Below are 20,663 nucleotides of genomic sequence, written 5' to 3'. Positions count from 1 at the left end.
TAAAAAAAAATTTCAAAATATTGTTAATATTTCTTGAGAAAAGTGCTATATAAATAGTGTTATTTATTACACCTGTATGGGAATTGTTATCCCTAGGCAGACACACACATTGATTCTACTAAAACAGTAATTATAAAATTCATTGAGGTCAGTGGACCATATATCACCTGCTAGCTTTATTGCTCTTCCTTTCCACTAATAGATAGAAAGTTTGACAAAACAGAAAGAACACAAGGCTAGGAATCAAGAGATTTATGTTTTAGTCCTAATTCTGGGATAAGCAGCATAATCTTAGGGACAAAGCACAGCTTCCCAGGACTTAAAGGGGCCTTAATAATCTTTCAAACAATCAATTAACTGACAAACAACAACAAATTGTTCTAAGTTCAGAGAACACAAAAAGAAGTGGGACAGTTCTGGCCCCCAAGAAGCTTAAAATCTAACAATGATTTAGCAAAGACCCCTAAAGCTCACTTTGTATTGTAAAATTCTACATTAGCATTTATTTGACCATCATAAATTATTTCTCAGGGTTCAGTTTCCCCAGATTTTATTAAAAAAGGATAGAATTTAAACCAATTATAACTGAAAGAAATTACTCAAGCAACAAGGGCCAGAGATACTCAGTACAAGTTAACAAGACACATCCAGAATCCATGTTAGGGCAGCCACCTCTCCTTTCAGGGTTAATCATCCTTTTCAAGTTTTGGTCTTATAAGAGAAAAAACAACCAGAATGTGTCTCCATCAATACTTTAATAGTAACTTTTTAAGAAATCAACTCAGGGATATTCTTGCTTCTTCTAATATGTCAATCTCAACTAAGAATCCTAAGACATAATAGAATATTCCAATGGCCTTAGCCTCCAAAATAATTCCAATAAAGTCCTGGCACTTATATGGCAAAATTAATCAATACCACTCTGTCATCTTAATTTTTCAGACAAATTATTTTTAATATTGATATATTACTTAACCCCAATAGTCTTTTTCCAAAGACCAAATATTGGCCACATAATGGCCATAAATATTAATGTTTCATCTGGAAACAATATATTAAAAATAACTAACGGATGAAATTAAAAAAGATTAAGAACAAGCATTGTGCTAAGCACTAGACACAAAACAGAAAAGCAAGACGATCACTGCTCTCAAGGGTCTCGAATTCTAATTAAAGGAGACAAACTCTGGCTGCACAGCAGATGGAAAGGTAGTCCTTAGAGTGCAAAATCTTTTCCACTAGGCATTAATCTGGTAAAAAAAAAAAAAAAAAAAGATAGTTTTCTTTTGGTTTGCTTGAGGGTTTTTTTGGTCAGCTCTCTGGTTTTATTAGTTTAGGGAGTTCCTGAAGAGGAAATCTTTTCTACCAATGCTAATTGGCAACAATTTTGTGAATTTTATTAATCTAAGAGGGTCACAAGAGAAGTCCTAAAAGAGAGGACTTGTCTTTCTGACTCAAAGGCCCACTCTTCTCTATTTTTTTCATTTACTGTTCTCTTCTATTAGAAGTATCAAAGATCTAACATCTACCAGGGCTTCCAAGCCTTCTGAAGATCAAGCATCCCAAATTATTGTTTATATAATCCCACAATGTGAAGAAAACTTTTAAGATTTTATTTCTATTAGTTTTTTAATACTCAAAAATCTTCCTGAAATAATAGGTTTTAGTATAATCTCAACTCAGCAGATGGCTAGTGAGAAAAAACTTGTAATATATTCCAGTATCCTCACCTAGGGCTACAAGATACTAAATTGGAACTTAATCAAAGAACTGCAGACTTGGCAGGGACCTCCCTAGCCATCTAGTAAAACTCACCACCTGAAAATGAATTCCATCTACAACTCTCCAATACATTCCAAATCTCTTTTTCAAGTCCAATGACCATACCACAGACGAATCTCTTCTCATCTTCTCTCTCTTTCACTCATCTTTCCCTTCTCCAATCTAAGATAAACAATACTGCTAGATAAGTATTCTTAGTGTATAACTCTGATTCCAAAAGATGTAAGGTCCTCTAAAAGAAAAGAATGGAAACTCCTTGGAGAGTAGGAGCTATTTTTATTTTTTGTTTGTAGCGTTCCACTACATTTTTGATAAGACCCAGGATCATTTTAACTTAGATATTCCCCTCAGTAATAAAAATTAAAGCTCAGCCAAGTCTGCCAATCTCATATGCTTCTTGTTCATAGCCTCCCAGAAGTCAACACAAAGTGCTGGAAGCCTTCCTTATTATCATCTGACATTGAAGATACCATGAGATCACTCAGGTATCATCCCTTGTTAAACCTTATCCTCACAATGTGACCAGTCCATTTATTTTTTTCTAGCACCCATTTTCCTAATAATATCAAAGTTCCCCATTTATTTGTTATTGGCTGAAGCTAACAAGCCTCACAACTGCTCTCTGTGATTTTCATTTTCTCTATCAAAATGGCATCTAGGACACAAGAAATGCTTGCTGAGAATGTCATTTCTTTGCTCAAAAATTTTAAATGGCCCCATATTGTCTAAGAAAATAAGTCAATCAAATCTAGAAATAAAAACCTAGCTGGTCTACACTTTCACAGACTTCCAATTTTTCAAAATTCCACAATTACACAAAGCCTGTGATACTTCTTTAACAAAGTATAATGACCTGTCCCACACTTCCCCGATATCAAAGATCTTATTTATAAAGAGAAATCCTGAAAATCATTTTTATTAAAAACTATCCTAATGCTATGCCTAAACAAAGATGATTTTTGATGAATAAAAAGAGAGCCAAATCTGTGGCATAGCAAACAGCAAGCCAATATTTTCCTCAATACTTCATATTTTTAACCAAGAATTCCTACCACCAAAGCTACTTCTGAAACCCACTTCCCCACAGATTCTGTTCTTTATCTTTCCTATAACCCAATTTCTCTCCCATTCTTACTTCTAAATATAGCTCAAGAAGTGTGTTTAGGAGAAAAAAAAAAAAAAAAAAAAAAAAACCAGGATTAAGTAACATAGTCCTGCCTCCTGCAACCACCTAGACTTCCACAACCTTACCCTCACTCCCCACCCCACTCCCAAAAAAACTTGCAAAAGTAACTAGTAAAGAAAAAATTAGGAGCGAAAACAGGATGTTCTGATCTTGACTGCAGAGATTCAAAGAAAAAAATTCTTTAAGTGTGTGTTTCATCCTTTCTTAACTATACCTCTGCTTGCTTTGACTTCAGAAAATTCCCTTCATGGATTCGCATGACACTGAATATTGGAGCTGGAAAAGAACTCAAAGTCAATCACTTCAATGCCCTCATTTAAGAGGAAAAAATTCTTCAGGCCCCACCTCCGATCACCTATCTAAAGGACCAGGAAGGCAGAAATCACTAGAATTGCTTACCCTTGCTGTGTGGGGATTAATGAGCTAATTTCTGCAAAGCTCTTTGAGCTGATTGGCTAAAAAGCCCTAAATAAGCACGATCATTAAACAATACAGGTCTGCAAAACCCCAGCAGGGAAATTTTTTTTTAATTCAAGCAATGTTTCCCCCTTCAAGGGAAAGGGGCCCTTCTGGTTTGCATGATGACTTTACCTAAAAGCAAATTTCCCTGGCCTTAACAGTTAGCTGTTCCTCTTGCCAACATGGCAACCTGCACAGAGTGAACTCAGAGGTAGAAGAAAACTGCAGTCCCAGCAGATGGCTGGCTGCATCCTTTTTTAGAAGGATGTTCACTCCTCTCTACAGCAGCCTCTGCAAAATTTGTGGAACAGGCAAGTGACAATGCAAGCAACAGGCCAAACTGTCCAACACTCCGTGGATCTTTCCAAGCAAATGCAACAGAAAGAGAATGTGAAGGGTAGGATGTGGGTTCAAATTTCAGGTTTTCCATTTACTTCTTTGGACAATTCACTTAAAACTCTCAAGGCCTTGGTTTCATCATCTATAAAATGTGGAATTTGGACTAGACGGTTTCTAAAGGTTTCTTAGAGCTCATATGATTTTTCTCAATTGTCACCCAGTTCTGTACTACAGAGTATAATAACTAATATTTATGTAGTTTTTCAAAATTTGCAAATACATTTGCACATATTCTTATGTTAGCTATTAATATCTCTATTACAGAGAAGGAAATTGAGGCTAACTGAAGTTGAGTGATCTGCCCAGAATTTGCATTCTATGAAGGGCCAGCACTGAGCAACTTCTAGATTCCCTCACTCTCCATTCTGATGCTAGCAGAGAAGGAAATTATAGCAAGCAATCTCTCTCCTCACTTCACTCTTTCTTGATTGGAAGTCAATCTATTTCCTTACCACAAATCCTGTCCCAAAAATCATTAAGAATCTAAAGTCAGCAAATCACCGTTCTTAATAACAATATTTCAATGATCTCTCCTTTCATCAGTATGTGTAAAGGGTCCATCAGTGCACACCATAAACCTTTTCTGGCTCTGCTGATGGCTTTTGTGAATAACCAAGGCTGGGGGGGGAAAAAAAATCACTGCCTGATGGATAGTCTCTCTGGTAATGACTTTTTTTTTTTCCCAACTAGAGGCAAGCCTCTTATAATTCTCTCTGGACAGTATGACAGTGCCACAACATTTTTACAGCACATTAAGGATTACAAAGAGCTTTCTTAGTAATCCTATGAGAATATTGCAAATATATACTCACTTAGAGAATAGGATCCTCAAAGTGTCAGAACTAAAATGCAAACTAAGATTTCTAGTTAGCCTGCCTAAAACTTCAAGGATCTCTAATAAATGCAACAGAAAGGAAATGTGGGGGGTGAGATGTGGGTTCAAATTCCAGGTTTGGCACTTATTTCTTTGGATAATTCACTTAAAACTCTCAGGGCCTTGGTTTATTGCACTATATGGCACAAGGAATCACTATTGTGAGGAACATTTCAAAGAGAAAGCAAACCCATTTAGGTTTGAAGGCTGCCAACCAAGTATTTCCAAAAGACCTTGCCACATTATAAAAATAAATCTAACAGCACTTACCTCACTCGGTTGGTGTGAAAATCAAATTGCATAATAGATGTAAAGCGCTTTACCAACTTTAAAGCATTATAAAAATGTTAGCTCTTACTATTATTATTATATCATTGTCAATAATAAGAGTAACAATTTTTAAAAAGCATCTTCATACCAAACTAAGTCATGTATTGAAAAAGAAGTGCCAATACTGCTTTAAAGCAGTGATTCTCAAACTTTTTGATCTCAGGATCCCAAATATTTTATACTTATAAAAATTACTAAGGACCCGTCAGAGAGCTTTTAAAGCAAGTTTATATAGGTGACTTATCTTCAATATTTACTTTACTAGAAATTAAAATGATAGTTATGAAATAGTCTTGATCTCACTGAAAAGATCTCAAGGACCTCCAACCCAAGTCCCTGGACCTACTTACCTAAAGTTCAGATTTAAAGGTTTCTCAAAATGACTTTTATAAGTGAAAACAAAACCAAAGCTAAATTTGTACTAAAACATAGTGGTACAAATGTTCCTTCAAATAAATATGGTTTCCTTCAACATAAAGCAGTAAAAAGAACATGGAAAGAATATTGGATAAATTATGTATTGAAAGGAAATAAAAATTTATACATTTTCAAAGTATCGTAGAATCTGAGGTAGAAAGATCCTCAAAAGTCATTTATCCAATACCTCTTTTTGTGGAGGAATAGACTCAACAACTTCACAAGTACATGGTAAGGAAGAGTTAGCTAGGTGACAGCTGATCTGGTAAAGATTTAGGGAGTTTTGTGGACCACATGCTCAAAATATTAACAATGTGATAGGGAAAGCCAATCAATCAATGAGCATGTACTAAGGGCAACCAAAAAAAAAAAAAAAAAAGCAAATGCAATCTTAGGCTGCATTAAAGGACACAAGTATCCACAATTAAAGTGGTAGACATGTCTCTGATACCCTCAGAAATATCTTCCAGCTCTGAGATTCTGCAATTCTAAAGCTTTGTATAGCATCCAACAAATAAACAAGATTAGGCCAAATTCCAGAGTACAGTCTAGTTCCTATTTCAAATACTATCAAAAATTTAACAGTGATAGAAAATAGCCACAGAGGAAAATGAAAGCTAAGAGGCAAATCAGTACATATATCAAATGCAGAAAGTAGGAAAAGAATTTATCTGTGGTTTAATTTTCCCATTAACCACAGGCTTTTTCCCCACTGTAATATCAACTATACCTGTGAAAGTTTTTTCAGTATATATTTTTCCTGGCTTAAAAAAAATTAGATTAAAAAAAAAAGTTAAGATAAAAATTCAGTTAGAAAGACTGATAAATACTATAAGTAAATTTAAATTAGAAAATAAAATAGGGGGAAAGAAAATATGCAAGCAGAAAGGTAAACCTGAAAAATGATCTAACTCAAGAAAATATTTGGAAGCAATGAAGATAAAAATGACATGCATTGCAAGGAGCAATAATCTAATACTCTATTTCAGGAAATCACATTCCTGTGATTTCTCAATTCAATACGCATTTATTTTACTGAAAATCCGGAATACAAGAGACCAATTGTAAAGAGACAGGATTCACAGGATGCCAACAGGAGGCACACAGGTATTACTCAAAGTTTTTGTGATTCCCTATTATTCTTTGTTTTTCAAATCAAAGCTGATTAAATTATAATAAAGACTAATTGTTTTATAAAAGCAGCTTTTTTTAAATATTTATGAAAACAAATGAAGGTAAAGGAAGAGTATGAAAGAAATGGAAATTTCCTTCACCTACTTATATTTGTATTAGAAATGCCAAGTTAAAGAAATATTTAAAATATGCTATGATTAAGATACTGACAACTAAAGAAGATTTTTAGCCTCTCCCAAGCATAATCCCTCAATTTACGTCAGGTAGTTTTAGCCTGCAACAACTTCTAAAGTGATAGAACCATTTTCTCACTAACTTTCAACAACTAAAAGGAGAAAACTTTATTTTCAGACTAACCTAATCTATTTTGATAGGATTTAAAAAAAAAAAAAAAAAGCAAACCACCACTTAACTTGGGTTGTTTAAAACTCTTCTCTTCTAAACCTGAAATTCAAACCTCTGCAGAGAAGGAACAAGAGAAAAAAGTATTCTGAGCCACACTGGAAAGTTAAAACACAATTACTTGTCTCTCCTATCCAAAGAGGAATTTCTAGGCCTCCTGCTGGTCACAGTTTATACTGTTGGAGTGATATCATATGACACCTGCTATATGGTGGTTCCAGAGCAAAAAGACTTTAAAACTAGAATTCCCATTGAAAAAGGTTCACTGTGCAATTTTAATGTGCAATGATTAGCTAAAAAAGCACTTATTCTTTAAGCTTGGTAGAAATGAGTTTACACTGATACCCTATAAATATTAATTACTCCCCTGCAAAACCTAAATCCACCTATTTAATTTGCCATGACATAGCTGCCACATTATAGTTTGTCTTTTCATCAAGTATACTCAATAAAAAAGAATAAAAAAATTTGCAACATTAACAAAATAGGGCAATGAGTGAGGTTGAACAGTCAGGTCAAGATATTAAACAAGCTTCTGTCCTAAACTTTCTCAAGAAAATGGGGTAATTTTTAATTAATCAACTAATCAATAACATTATTACAAATTTCACTTTAATTTTAATTATTTTGATAAAAGGGGCAAAAAATTTTCTAATGGTTCACAAAAGATCAATTCAAATAAGCATTCATTTTTAAAATATATGGGCTGTAAATGAAATATGCCTAAATCTATCAATTTCTTTTTTGTACAAATTATTTCAAAGAAATATCACATCATGAACACTATTAAAAACAATAGGACCCAACTAAAAAATGTCCAAACTCCTGGACTTCCAAATAATAGTATAATATTAATAGTATTTATACTAATACTAATATGAATAATACTACCAACTAGTTTTTTGGTGTTTTTTTAAAATCATTCACACGGTAAGCTTGAGGGAGAAAGATGAATCCTTAGCAGGTATCTGTTCCAAACTTCTAATAAGCATAAGACTTTAAAGACTTTTTCTTGAGTTTCAAAAGTTTGGAAATCATTTCTACAGCTTCCTTTCTCATACCCACCATTTATGAAAAGAGGACATAAATATAAAGAGAGAAACGGACAGAAGCAATATATCAAAATTTACGGATACATCTCGACTTTGTGAGTCTTTTTTTACATAATGTGGTAGAATGAATAAAGCATTCTCTTTAAGAATAAGACCTGTGTTTTAATCACGCCTTTGAAAAAAAACATTTGAGACATTTAGCTTCTCAGGACCCAGAAGTTGTTGACCTGCATTGATGGAGTTTCCATACCAGAAGCACCTCTCCCTGTCCCCCTCAGAATCTGTATCCCCAAGAAACATATCTGTCTTTAACTACTGCACAAGACTGCATGTAAGCTCCATCAAGTATTTCCTTCTCTCCTCTATCCTGGCTCTGTAAGGTACCCACTTCCTCAAATCCTAAATATTGTACATTTACATAGAAGATGATAAAGTTCCCAAAGTTGGAACAAACCTGTAAAAGAAAAGGGATATTAGACAAAAGTAAGGGTCATAAAAAAAAATGTGAATAGAAAAATTCTGAAACACTTTTCCATCACCCTGTTTAAAAACTCTCATGTCCACTGATATGAATATGGCCACAAACCTGGGTGGGGAGAGAAGATGCGGAAAGCAGGAGGTAGAGCGCATCTCAGGTCACCTAGGTTTCCCCCTTCTTGGGTTTCTGACTGTCAGCGAACCAGCCCTACTCAAGGATGGATACCACCAGCCCGAGCAAAAATTAACCTAGCCCTTCTCATTAAAGACCCGAGAGACATCACATCCGGCCTCAGCGAAGAACTTTCTCAGGTTTTTAAAAATGCAAGCTACAGCTGAGTTGGCGAGCCGACTCCGAGACATCCCCACCCCCCGGAGGCCGGGAGACGATCGCAGGCGGGTGGACTAAGGTTTCACGGCTCGCAAGCCAGCAACCCAGCGCTGGACCAGCAAGCGAGGGCAGCAGCATCAGAGCGCAAGGGCACGGGCACCGCGCCCCCATCCTGGGGAAGGCGCAATGCCCAGCATGGGCAAGCGCGCTTGGCAGAGGTAGCAGGGAAAGGGGATGAGAGAGACAGAGACAGACAGAGAAGAAAGGAGAAAAAGAAAAAAAAAAAAAAAAAAAAACGGGAGGAAGAGAGTGACCGGCCGGCGTCATATTCAGAGAAGAAGCATCTTCACCTCACCCCACCCAATCCCACCACCCACCGTCCCAACCACACAGAAAAATACAAATCAAATCTCCAAGTAAGGGTTCCTTTCTCCCAGTCCCCTCCTCACTCTGCCCAGACCCCAGAGATAAACCAAAACTCATATAGTAAGGTTAAAAGGCCCTGGAGGGAGGGGAGGGCAGACAGCCGCAAAGAGTTACGAGTCCCCAAAGCGTACGCCAATGGAGGGGAGCCAAAAAGGAGCAGCTGCAGAAACAGCTGTATGCATGCGACCCCCCCCCTTTACACACCCACTCCACCTCGAACATCTGGAAGGGGCTTCTCGCTTTCCTAGAGGACCTGGAGGAAGAGGAGGAAACCAGTCCCCTCTTCACTCCTCCCCGGCTGCCACGGACTCGGGAGATAAAAGTTTGCACTCTGCGGCTTGTCTGCAGTGCGAGTCACATCCGCCGCGCTCAAGCGCTCCCACAGACCGGCCTTCTGCACCAAGAGGCTCCCAGGGGATGCGGGGGGGAAAAGCCGGTAGGCCGCGAAAGCCGGCTCCCCGCAACCCCTTCCTCCTAGTCCTTGTCCTCCCAGTCCTCGGGGCGTGCATGCATGCATGCATCCCTTCCCTCCCCGGCACTCACCCCACCCATCCACCCAGCCTCCCTCCCGGCCCCGGGATCGGGTGAGCCCGGTAGCAGCACTGACCGATCACCTCCTGCAGCTCATACGCGTCCCTGCAGATGGGCCAGCCCACGGCCTGGGCCGCCGAGGCCGCCCCGGCAGCCGCCGCCGCCGCCGCCGGAACCGGGGCTGCCGTGGCCGCGGCTGTCGCCGTAGCCACCGGGGCTGCTTGCTGGGGCTGGACGTGTACGGGAGAGTCGCCGGGCTCCGCCATGATGCTGCTGGAGAAAAAGGGGGTGGGGGGTTGGGGTGGGGGGGAGGGAAGAGGCGCCCCGAGCAGCCAACGACCTTCTTGCTACTCCTAACTTCCCTTCCTTCCCGGCCGACACCTTTCACCCGGGCTCGCGCACTCCCTCCCTCCCCTGCCTGACGCCCGCCCGCTGCCTGCCGCCTGCCGCCTGCTGCCTGCCTACTGCCTGCCTACTGCCTACTGCCTACTGCCTGCCTGGGCCAGCCACCAGGGGAGGGGAGCCGAGCCGAGCTGAGCTGAGAGGCTGAACACACCGCGGGGAGGAGGGAGGGAGAAGAGAAGAGAAGAAGAGAGGGAGGGGAAGAATGAAGAAGAGGGAGGAGATGAGGGAGGAGGAAAGGGAGGAGGGGAGAGGGAGGGGAAGATAGGGAGGGGGGGAGGAATGGGAGAGGAAGAAGGAGGAATGGGAGATGGATGGGGGAGGAGGACGAGGAAGAGAAGGGAGGAGATGAAGGAAAAATGAGGAGGAGGAGGCGGTGGCACTACCCGCTCCCGCTGCGGCTGGCTGCGGAGGCTGCTGCCGCTGGTCTGGCAGCACCACCCGCTCTTGCCCCCGAAGAGCGAAGAGAGGGAGGGCTGCTAGGTCATTTGCATTAGCTGGGAGACTTGCTAGGCTAGGTAGCTCGGCCTTGGAGGGGGGGGGGGGGGGGGGGGGGGCCAGAAGGGAAGCTGAGTAGAAAGAAGTTTCCATTTACTGAACAGCAGCAGCGCCAAGGATTTTCTTTATCTTTTTCTTTTTTGGTTTATTTGTTTAGTTTTAATACCTTCGAGATCTCACCCACCCCTTTCCTTCCGATGCTGAGGGGAGCTGAAAGGGTGGGGGTGATACGGACACTAGCCGGGCCCCATCCTGATTTCTGGACAGGAGGTGGTTTCGAACCCTCGGCAGGGCTAGGTGACCCGGAATGCTGAGACCGGTCACCCCCATTATAAGGAAATGAAGGCCTATTAAAATGGTAGAGAAGGAAGCAACCTCAAGGCACTTTTTTTTTTTTTTTATTAGGTCGCCTGTTAAAAAATAACCTTAGTTGTAACTTTCCGGTGTTCTTTACCTGCCAATATTGCTTCCCCACCTTTCCTAATCTAATCGTAGTTCTACTTTTTTCTCGGAGAGTGAAACGCGATTCGTAAACTGACAGCCCATTTGTTCACCGCCCTAATGATCCTGGGAAAAGATAATCTGGAATGCAAGAGAATGCTTTGAACAGCTCATTTTCCAATTCTAAACACCTAATAATGAGGCCTATTAAAATTATTCAAGAGAATTTCCTATATTATAAAAAGAATTAAAATTAGTTCATTGTCAATCCGTTCCACTAGGCGTTTACTGGTTCCTACTATGTGCCCCGCACTGGATATTCAAAGTCAAAACGAAAAATAAGTGGTGCTTTCAAGAAGCTTACATTCTGGACAGAGCAAGCATACACAAAGTATACAGATATTGAAAAAAGAGGAAGTACTATGGAGAGCAGGAAAGCTTGAAGGCTTCCTGCACATGATCTGCACCTTAAAGGAAACAAGGAATTTTAAAGAAGAGGTTGATTTTCTGGCCGTGGGAGACAAGCTGTATAACAGTGCTGGAGCTGATGTAATATCAAGTTTGTACAAGTCAAAGATAATTTTTTTTAATTAACAAAACTAAATTATTTTGCTATAACTTAAGTATCAGCAATCTTAACTATTAAAACCAAGAATTGTTTAACATTGACTAATTAAATACATGAAACATAGTAGATGCTTTATATGTGATCAAATTGAATTGAATCTGACTAATTATGGTTCTGTGTCTGCTAAACTGTACATTGCATGGAAATGACAATCCTTATCCTTAGAAATTAAAAAAAGAAAATATAACAATGAATAGTAGATCACTCTGGATATTACAGTAAGGAAGCAATAGATATGATTTTTTTTAAGTTTTTAGGATTTTATAACCTAGATTGAATCATCTACAAGAATTCCTAGAAAAGAATTTGCATGGCTGCCCAAAAGAAATTTGGAAATGTTATATGAAAAAGACAACTCAGGGTCAAATAAAAACATTGATGTAAAATAAAGATAAGGGGACTTAATTACTTAAGAGTATTAGGAAACAATGGGCCAGTTAGGGCAAAGCAATCATTGTATTACAACTGTTTTATCCAGAACAGATATTAAGATCCAACTTTAAAAACTATTCATTCTTTTTGTGCTTCTTTCAAGAAATAAGCTCCAAGAACAAATTAGCTTCAATACGCTTGTCTTAAGGAGGGAGCAAATATGCTGAATATGCTTCATTTTAACACCCACTCAACAGCCCAATCCCCAAACATACAGTGCCATACCAAAAATAAATAAAAAGTATGTTAAAAGAAAAAGAAACATAATTAAAGCGCTGTGAATTTCATTAAGTCATCTGAATGTAAATAGAGATCTCGAAGAAGGGCATAGATTCTTCTAGCCAAGGTGTTAGAACTCAATAAAATAACAAAATGGTAAGAAATTTCACTTGTGTTATCAGTTTGAAATATATACACAAACCAATTAGAACCCCCTTAGAAAACCAAAAAAATCTTCATTCCTAGGTTTTGCCACCATCTTACAGATCCCTCCTACTCAGGAGAGAAACAATCCAAAGTAGAGCTAGCAACACTACTGCAAAGACAAACTAAATGCATGCATAATCCACCAATAGGTCCACAATTGGATTTATATCATTTATATGTGAAGGATAGCGTGCTACACAATTGAAAGCTTGGACTTTTGAACCAAAAGGTATTGGGGGGGGGGGGAGAAAAAGAATTTTACAATTCATATTAGTTTAATTTATACAAAGAATTCTTTTAAATAAAGTCAGTGCCATAATACAATGCCTCAGAGGAATCAATCTTGTTTTTTCTATAGCATGATTTCTTAACTTTTTTTGTGTCACAGATCTCTTTGGCAATTGGATAAAACCAATGGACCTTTAATCAGAAAAAAAAAAATTTAAATACATATAACAGAATGCATGAAACTGCAACAAAAGCCTATTATAATGAAAGACAGTTATCAAATTATTTTTTAAAAAGTTCACAAAACCCAAATGAAGAATCCTTTGTCTAGAGTATATCAGGAACTTTTCTTTAACATACATTTCTTGCCCCTTAAGAATGTAAGCTCTCTGAAAACTAGACATTTTTTATTCTGTATCTCCAGCACCTAACACAATACCTGGCATATAGTAGGTGTTTAATAAATTCTTCCTTATCTGTATTAGAAAAAGGCAAAAAGGAGTCAAAAGACTTGGATTGCCTTTTCTCAAGTCACTTCACCTCTCTGGGACTGTTTCCTCCTCTGTAAAGTAGGAGATTATACCAGATAGTCTCTGAAGACCCTTTTACCTCTAAATCTATAATACTGCGACTACACCCAGATACAGAATGGAAAAACTAACAGTCAAAGCAAGATGGAAACAAAAAAATCTGGAGACCCTTTGGATCTTGACAAATTGTGTACATTCTTAAGTTTTAAGTTGATACAATATTATCTTTATAGGAGTGACTCACTTCAATCAAATTAAATATATAACTGTCTGGAACCACATAGCAAATTAAGGAGTAATTACATTTTTACAGATCAATTCATCACAAATTCACTTTAGGATTTATTTTTATTCAATTTTATTCTTCGAAACTAAATTTTCCCCCCTCTCATTTTCCCATTGAGAAATCAAGAAAAACAAAACATTACAAATATATATAGTCAAGCAAAAAAAAAAATTCTTGCATTAGTCTCATTTTAAATAATGCTTCAGTCTGAACTGTAAGCCCATCAGCTCTTTATCTGGGGATGGATATCGTGTTTTATTATGAGTCCTCTGCAATTGCTGTTTGTGATTGCGATCAGAGTTCCAAAATCTTTCAAAGTTGTTAATTACAATATTGTTGCTATTGTATAAATTGTTCTCCCAATTTTGCTCATTTCCCTGCATCAGTTCCTGTGAATCTTCCCAGATTACAGTAAAACTACCCCTTCATTTCTTACACAGGACTATAGTATTCAATCAAATTCATATTCCTTAATCATCCATCCCCTAATGATAAACATCTCCTTGGTTTCTAATTGTTTGCTACCACCAAAAGAGCTGCTATAAATACTCTTGTACAAATGCACACTTTTCCTTTTTCCTTTGATCTCTTCTGATATAGACCTAGTAGCTGTGTTACTGGGTCAAAATTTAATATTTTGGGAAGCATAATTCAGAATTGCTTTCCAGAATGGTTGAACCTATTCATTTTCCAAAACCCCTGTAGCATTTGATATACCTTCTCCTTTTTTTTTTTTTGATAACATTGACAATCTGATGATATGAGATGAAATGTCAGAATTATTTTCATTTGTATTTGTAGTGATTTAGACCACTTTTTTCATGTAATTTAATAGCTTGGATTTCTTTCTCTGGAAATCACCTACTCATAGTCTTTAACCTTTTTTTTCCCCAATGGGGAAATGGTTCTCATTCTATTACATTTGACTTTGTTCCTATCTCTTGAAAATGAGACCTTTATCTGAGAACTTTGCTGATCCTCCCCCTGCCAAGTTCCAGTTTTCTTTTAATTTTACCTGCATTGATTTTGTTTATGCAAAAACTTTTAAATTTTACATAATCAAGATTGTCCATTTTCCCTTCCACAAACCTCTCTATAGGATTTCTTTAAATAGCAAATTTTCTTAGTACATTTTTTAAAACTTATGATTTTGAAAAAAAAATCAGTTTTTACTTAGATTTTTAGAAAACATCTACTGTAGTAATAAAAAATTGTCTTTGGGGCAATACAAACCTAAAAAATAATAATAACAAGCAATAAGGAATGAGTTTTAAACTACAGCAAAGAGAACAGTGTCATTTCAGGAAGAAAGACCCATTCCTACATCTTTTGTGATGAAGCAAACTTCCAACATCTCTGTAGTCATTACCACTACTGTGATTTGACCAATCACATTCACTTCAGTTCATTAAGCTACTTAGCCATAAGATTTTAATTTAATATAGTCTTCCATGATTAAATAAAAATATTTATATAGAACTTTTTTATTCAATCTCTACTCTACAAAATCTTATACTAGGGAATATGGGGACTTTAGAATAGAACTCTTATTAATCATTTAATCCAACCTTTCTCATTTTATAGATGAGGAAATTGAGTTCCAGAGAAAGCTAAATGACTTGCCTAAGAGCATACAAAGGGTGACAGAACTAAGATCAGAACCTGGTTCTAATTTTCCCTGCAAATTATATCAATCTTTGTATCCTTAAAAAAAAAAAAAAAAAAAAAGTAAACATGAAATCTTTATCTTAACTTTCTGAATTAATGTAAAATAATTTCTGGGAAACAGGTTGGAATACACAAAATTATACCATGCCCATAAGACTAAGGCTCCTTGAACAAATATTAACGATAGAGACGTCATATTCTTTATAATGATATAACTTAAGCTATCTGTCACCCAAAGTCCAGTGGGGGATGTGATTCTATGATCCTAAGTTAAAAACTTTATAATTAAGACATCAACTGTGACTATTTTACCACTACTAACTTAGAAGGGGGAAAAAGGGTAGAAATCAACTTTAGGCTAGAATACAAGGTCCCTGCTTTTAAAATTCATAGTTTAACTATTCTAAGGTATTCAATTCATGAAATGCCACTTCTAGACTTATGTCTTCATTTATTTTCCAAACCATCTCTCTAAATTGACTTTATATTACATTTTATATTACATACAAAATTGCTTTTGTGACATTTAATGACTCTTCATTAATCTCAGTGACCTTCTGATTGCTGATGCTCTGATGTGATTTCTGAATAAGGGAGTGGCATCCGGGGAATTCAACTTTGTCTGACACCTAAGTAAAGACTATTTGTGCCTAGCAAAGGTTACCCTTGGTTTGAGGACTAAGAACCATTATTGATTGTTTTAAAAGAAAAAAAAAGTAGTTTTTATTGGTTTTTTTCTTGCTTCTAGCAAAAGTTTTGCTTTTTCTTAATTAAAAAATAGCTTCAGATGTTCATTAAATAATTTTTAATTGCCAAAGTAATTAACACACTGGTTATGCCATTACTTACAAAGGTTGCAGAATTAAAGGGAATATATAGTGTATATCTAAGCATATATTTAGCATTAAATTTTTGGCACCTTCAAGTGAATTTAGAATAGTATCAAACCCAAGGGTTACTGAAAATGCTTCCAATTGTGAATGGGGGTAAAAAAAAATCTGAATTAGAGTCATAATGTCAAAATGTGCATGATCAGCCATTGGACATGCCTTTTAAAAAAAGGAGCACTTCATATCTATCATTTAACATGTATTTCAACATATTTAACATGTATTGGACTACCTGCCAGCTAAGGGAGGGGGTGGGGGGGAAAAGGGGAAAATTTGGAACAAAAGTTTTGCAAGGGTCAATGCTGGAATAATTATTCATGCATATGCTTTGTAAATAAAAAAGCTTTAATTAAAAAATAAAATAAAATAAAATTTTAATACTTAAAAAAAAGGAGTACTCTCCTTAGTTGGTATAATTGTCACATTGATACCTATGCCATAAAACTCTAGAAAAGTATCAGGAAAAGGAAAAAAAAAGAAAAGCAGACACAAGTATATGGAATGCACATTCTCCATCCCATAACAATAATGAAAATTATTATCTCTGTTATATCATATCTGTACCAATTCTGTACAGAAACTTTTTAATAAATGGAGCCCTAAAAATAGTAATTTAGTGTGAGAATGAGGGGAATACAATCTGGAGGCCAAGTGTCCCTAAATGCCTTCATGAACATAAAAAGGGAGAAAGAGAGAAAATAACCTCAAATAGCAATCTGGGTCATTTTGTTACAGGTCACAGTAAGCCCAATATATTAACAATAACAGCAACAACAAAAAAAATCAAAATCAAAACAAAACAAAAAACAGGAGAGCAAGCTAGTCTCAGAAGAGCCAACTGTTAAATTTTGAGGATGAGTATTTTCACCTTAGAAATTCGATAATGCTATTAACAATTGATATGTTGTTTTGTTGATTATGTGGACTTAAGAAAGTAATGGAAAAATGTTAATAATGCAGATTAAATTTAAAAGTATGTCATGCATATTTGTTGCCACCCTAGCTAGTTGTTAAACATTTACCAGCATCTGCTGCAAATAGCCCCTGTGAAAATCACAATATCAAAGTAAACTACAATTAACACAAAGTTTGAGGACTTTCAGTGCAGGGACAAAAGTCTTACACATCAATACATTTGATAGCATGACTAAACCCAACACCACTTGGACTAGTACAAACAACCAAATGGTAACTTTTCAGAGGGCCTGAGTTGGCCTGATGGGTAAAGTGTTGGCTTTTCAATTAGTTCAAAAAGAACCTCAGACACTTAATTCATTGGTGATCATAGGTAAATAGCCTCCATTTGACTTAGTTTCTTCAACTGTCAGATGAAGAGGTTAAATTGGATAATCACTGAAGTTCATTGAAACTCTAAAATAATCTATGAACATTCACATTTTGCTTTACATTTACTTTTATTGGGAATGCCTATAATGTTTCTCTATTGAAGAAAAGGCTATCTTTTGACCAAACTACTTAAACAAAGATACATTTTATTATAGTAAAAAAAAAAAAAACCCTCCCATTCCTATATGTATTTTTAGCAATTATAACACAAATACATATTATAATTTATCAATGGCCTTTTGGCTATCAAGTGATTCATATACTCATAGGATTTTCACTATTTTTTTTTTTGTTGATTAGGATTATTTTTATTACTCTTTTACTATTAAAATATCTTTGCATTTCCTAACATAAAGCTAACTGCCAATGAAACGTTTTTTATATTGCTATATTTTATATAAGCTTAAAAGCAGATAGTCATTAATAATTGTCCACAAAACATCTATTTCTTAACATGGAATGGATGTGACCCTGGGTTCTTAAAGGTTATATCAGTGAAGAACAAACTCTGTCAAGTTCCAATAAGCTGGAAAGGTCATAGAAATGGAATATGTCTATTTTCCAGCCTAGGTACAAGGAGGAAAATCACAGGCAAATTGGCTATTGTGATCATTTCTTTTGGGGGCACAACATAAAATGATTATCTTATTAGACTCTATCTAGTCTTTAATAAAATGTTTTTGGAAAGGAAAAAAAATTCTTGGGGAGGGAGAATGTTTTTGATCATTCAATCCATCATTTAATTTTCTTTTCTTTTCTTTTCCTTTTTTCTTTTTTTGCTGAGGCAATTGAGGTTAAGTGACTTGCCCAGGGTCACACAGCTAGGAAGTTTTAAGTGTCTGAATCCGGATTTGAACTCAGGTCTTCCTGACTTCAGAGCCAGCACCCTATCCACTGTGCTATCCAGCTGCCCCCATTTAATTTCTTTTTAAAGATTTTGCTGACATCTTCTATTTGTACATCATCTTCATCTTCCAATATGTCCCTTTTCCTTGCTCCTAACAACAAAAAATTTAAAAAGGGAAAAAACATGCCATCAAAACTAACTTCTACATCAACCAAATCCAAATTATGAATGCCTCACACTCAAAGCCTCCTACCTCTAAGAGGATATATTCGCATATGTCTTCTTTGGGAGTCCTTTCCTTTTAGGCAGTAAAGATTGTAAGAAAAGGAGACAGTGAGTGCCAAGAATCTTAATTTTTAGATCCTCACTAATAATTAGTTGTTAATTCTCTTAATGTGTGATCTTTATCTAAGGACCAACAACTGATACACTACTGTCAAACTGAATCCCAGCTGTATAAACAAAAACAGGAGATAATAAAGACTAAATTATAGTTAAATGGAAAGATGTCTCATGGGTCCTCACTACAGAAACAAATAAAGAAAATGATGGAGCTGATTTTATCATATGCCCAAAAGAGACGGAAAACATAATTTCATAGAATATCTTGACTTGACTTGCTTTGGTGTATAAACAGAGCACCAAGAAAATGATTATGACTTAAATGCTAAATTCCATTGCAGGGAATAATAACAGAATAAAGAAGTTTGGAAACTCCATGAATAGCTTATGAGATCCTTTGAATAGAATGTAGTATTCTAGGACTTTTATTAATAGCTTTGGAGAAGATCTAATTGACAATGTAATCAGAATGAAGATAAATTCTCCTTGTATTAGAGATAATTAGAGTCAGAGATAAATGAAGTTTGCCTTTTTATTTTATGTAATTATCTATTTTTATTTTTTATTTTATAGTACTTTATTTTTCCAATTACATGTAAAGATAGTTTTCCACATTCATTTTTGAAAGACTTTTAATTTTATTTTTTTCTTCCTCTTTTTCTTGCCTCCCCAAAACAGTGAGCAATCTGATATAGACTGTACAGGCACAATCATTTTAAACATTTTTCTATATTAGTCATGGTGTGAAAGAAAAATCAGAACAAAAGGGAAAAAACCATAAGGGGAAAAAAAAGCAGACAAAAAAGGTGAAAATAGTATTTTTTTAAAGTTCTTTTTTAAAAATTATAATTTAGCCAATTTCTTTCTTTCTTTTTTTTTTTAATAATTATAATTTTTTCTTGACAGAACCCATGCCTGCAGAACCAAACAGTTCTCTTGTTGCACAGGAAGAATTGGATTCAGAAGGTAAAAATAACCCGGGAAGAAAAACAAAAATGCAGTTTACATTCATTTCTCAGTGTTCTTTCTTTGGGTGTAGCACTTCTGTCTATCACTGATCAACTGAAATTGTGTTAGATCTTCTCTTTGTTGAAGAGATCCACTTCCATCAGAATACACCCTCATACAGTATCGTTGTTGAGGTATATAATAATCTCCTGGTTCTGCTCATTTCACTTAGCATCAGTTCATATAAGTCTCTCTAAGCCTCTCTAAGCCTCTTTGTATTCATCCTGCTGGTCATTTCTTACAGAACAATAATATTCCATAATATTCATATACCACAATTTACCCAACCATTCCCTAATTGATGGGCATTCACTAAATTACCAAATCCTTGTCACCACAAAAAGAGTTGCTATAAACATTTTTGCACATATGGGTCCTTTCCCCTCATTAATGATTTCTTTGGGATAAAGACCCAGTGAACTTTGCATTTTTAAAAAAATCATGCCTTTAACCTTCTTTAAGAAACTGTGGGTATGGTTTTTAAAGTAAGAGATAAACAAAAAATAACTGAGGGAGTCATCCTAAGAGGTATCAATAAAATTGTATAGAATATTTGATCAACCCAAGTATTTATTAATGCTTGCTTAAGTGCCAGATACTTCAATAATCTCTGGAGATGAAAAATAAAAAAGCAATAACAGTCCCTGCCTTCAAGAAGCACACATTTAATGAGGGAGACTACAGATATATAAATCATTTTATACAATCTTGTGATGACCGCGTTAGCACCCTGGATACCTTAGAATCAGCCGGAGTCAAGATAAGCAAAAGTTCTTAGTCTTTATTCTTGGTCTTTAGAGGAAGGATTGAATTGGATGGAAGCAGAATCTCCACGACCTCCTTCTCCCTCATCTACTGCCAAAGTGAGTCTGGCTGGTCTTACTCCACCC

The 20,663-nt window shown here is 36.3% G+C and overlaps 1 protein-coding gene across 3 annotated transcripts in view; it reads right to left on the bottom strand.

Annotated features, from left to right (window-relative positions):
- STK39 (serine/threonine kinase 39) overlaps positions 1–10,717 on the bottom strand; it is a 333,400-nt gene extending 322,683 nt beyond the window's left edge. Inside the window, exon 1 of one of the 3 annotated variants that reach the window (XR_007952014.1) lies at positions 9,877–10,717. Coding sequence is in view for 2 of the 3 variants with exons in the window: in XM_051986226.1 (XP_051842186.1) it covers positions 9,877–10,066 (190 nt within the window). In the remaining variant the exon portion in view is untranslated. The remainder of the gene's footprint in view (positions 1–9,876) is intronic. The other 2 variants (XM_051986226.1, XM_051986228.1) reach the window with 2 other exon arrangements.
- Between the last annotated feature and the right edge of the window lie 9,946 nt (positions 10,718–20,663).

The sequence above is a fragment of the Antechinus flavipes genome, chromosome 3, assembly GCF_016432865.1.
Source record: "Antechinus flavipes isolate AdamAnt ecotype Samford, QLD, Australia chromosome 3, AdamAnt_v2, whole genome shotgun sequence".
Classification (NCBI taxonomy): domain Eukaryota; kingdom Metazoa; phylum Chordata; class Mammalia; order Dasyuromorphia; family Dasyuridae; genus Antechinus; species Antechinus flavipes.
The sequence above is the reverse complement of the archived record's forward strand: the minus strand, read 5'-3'. Positions and strand labels throughout refer to the sequence as shown.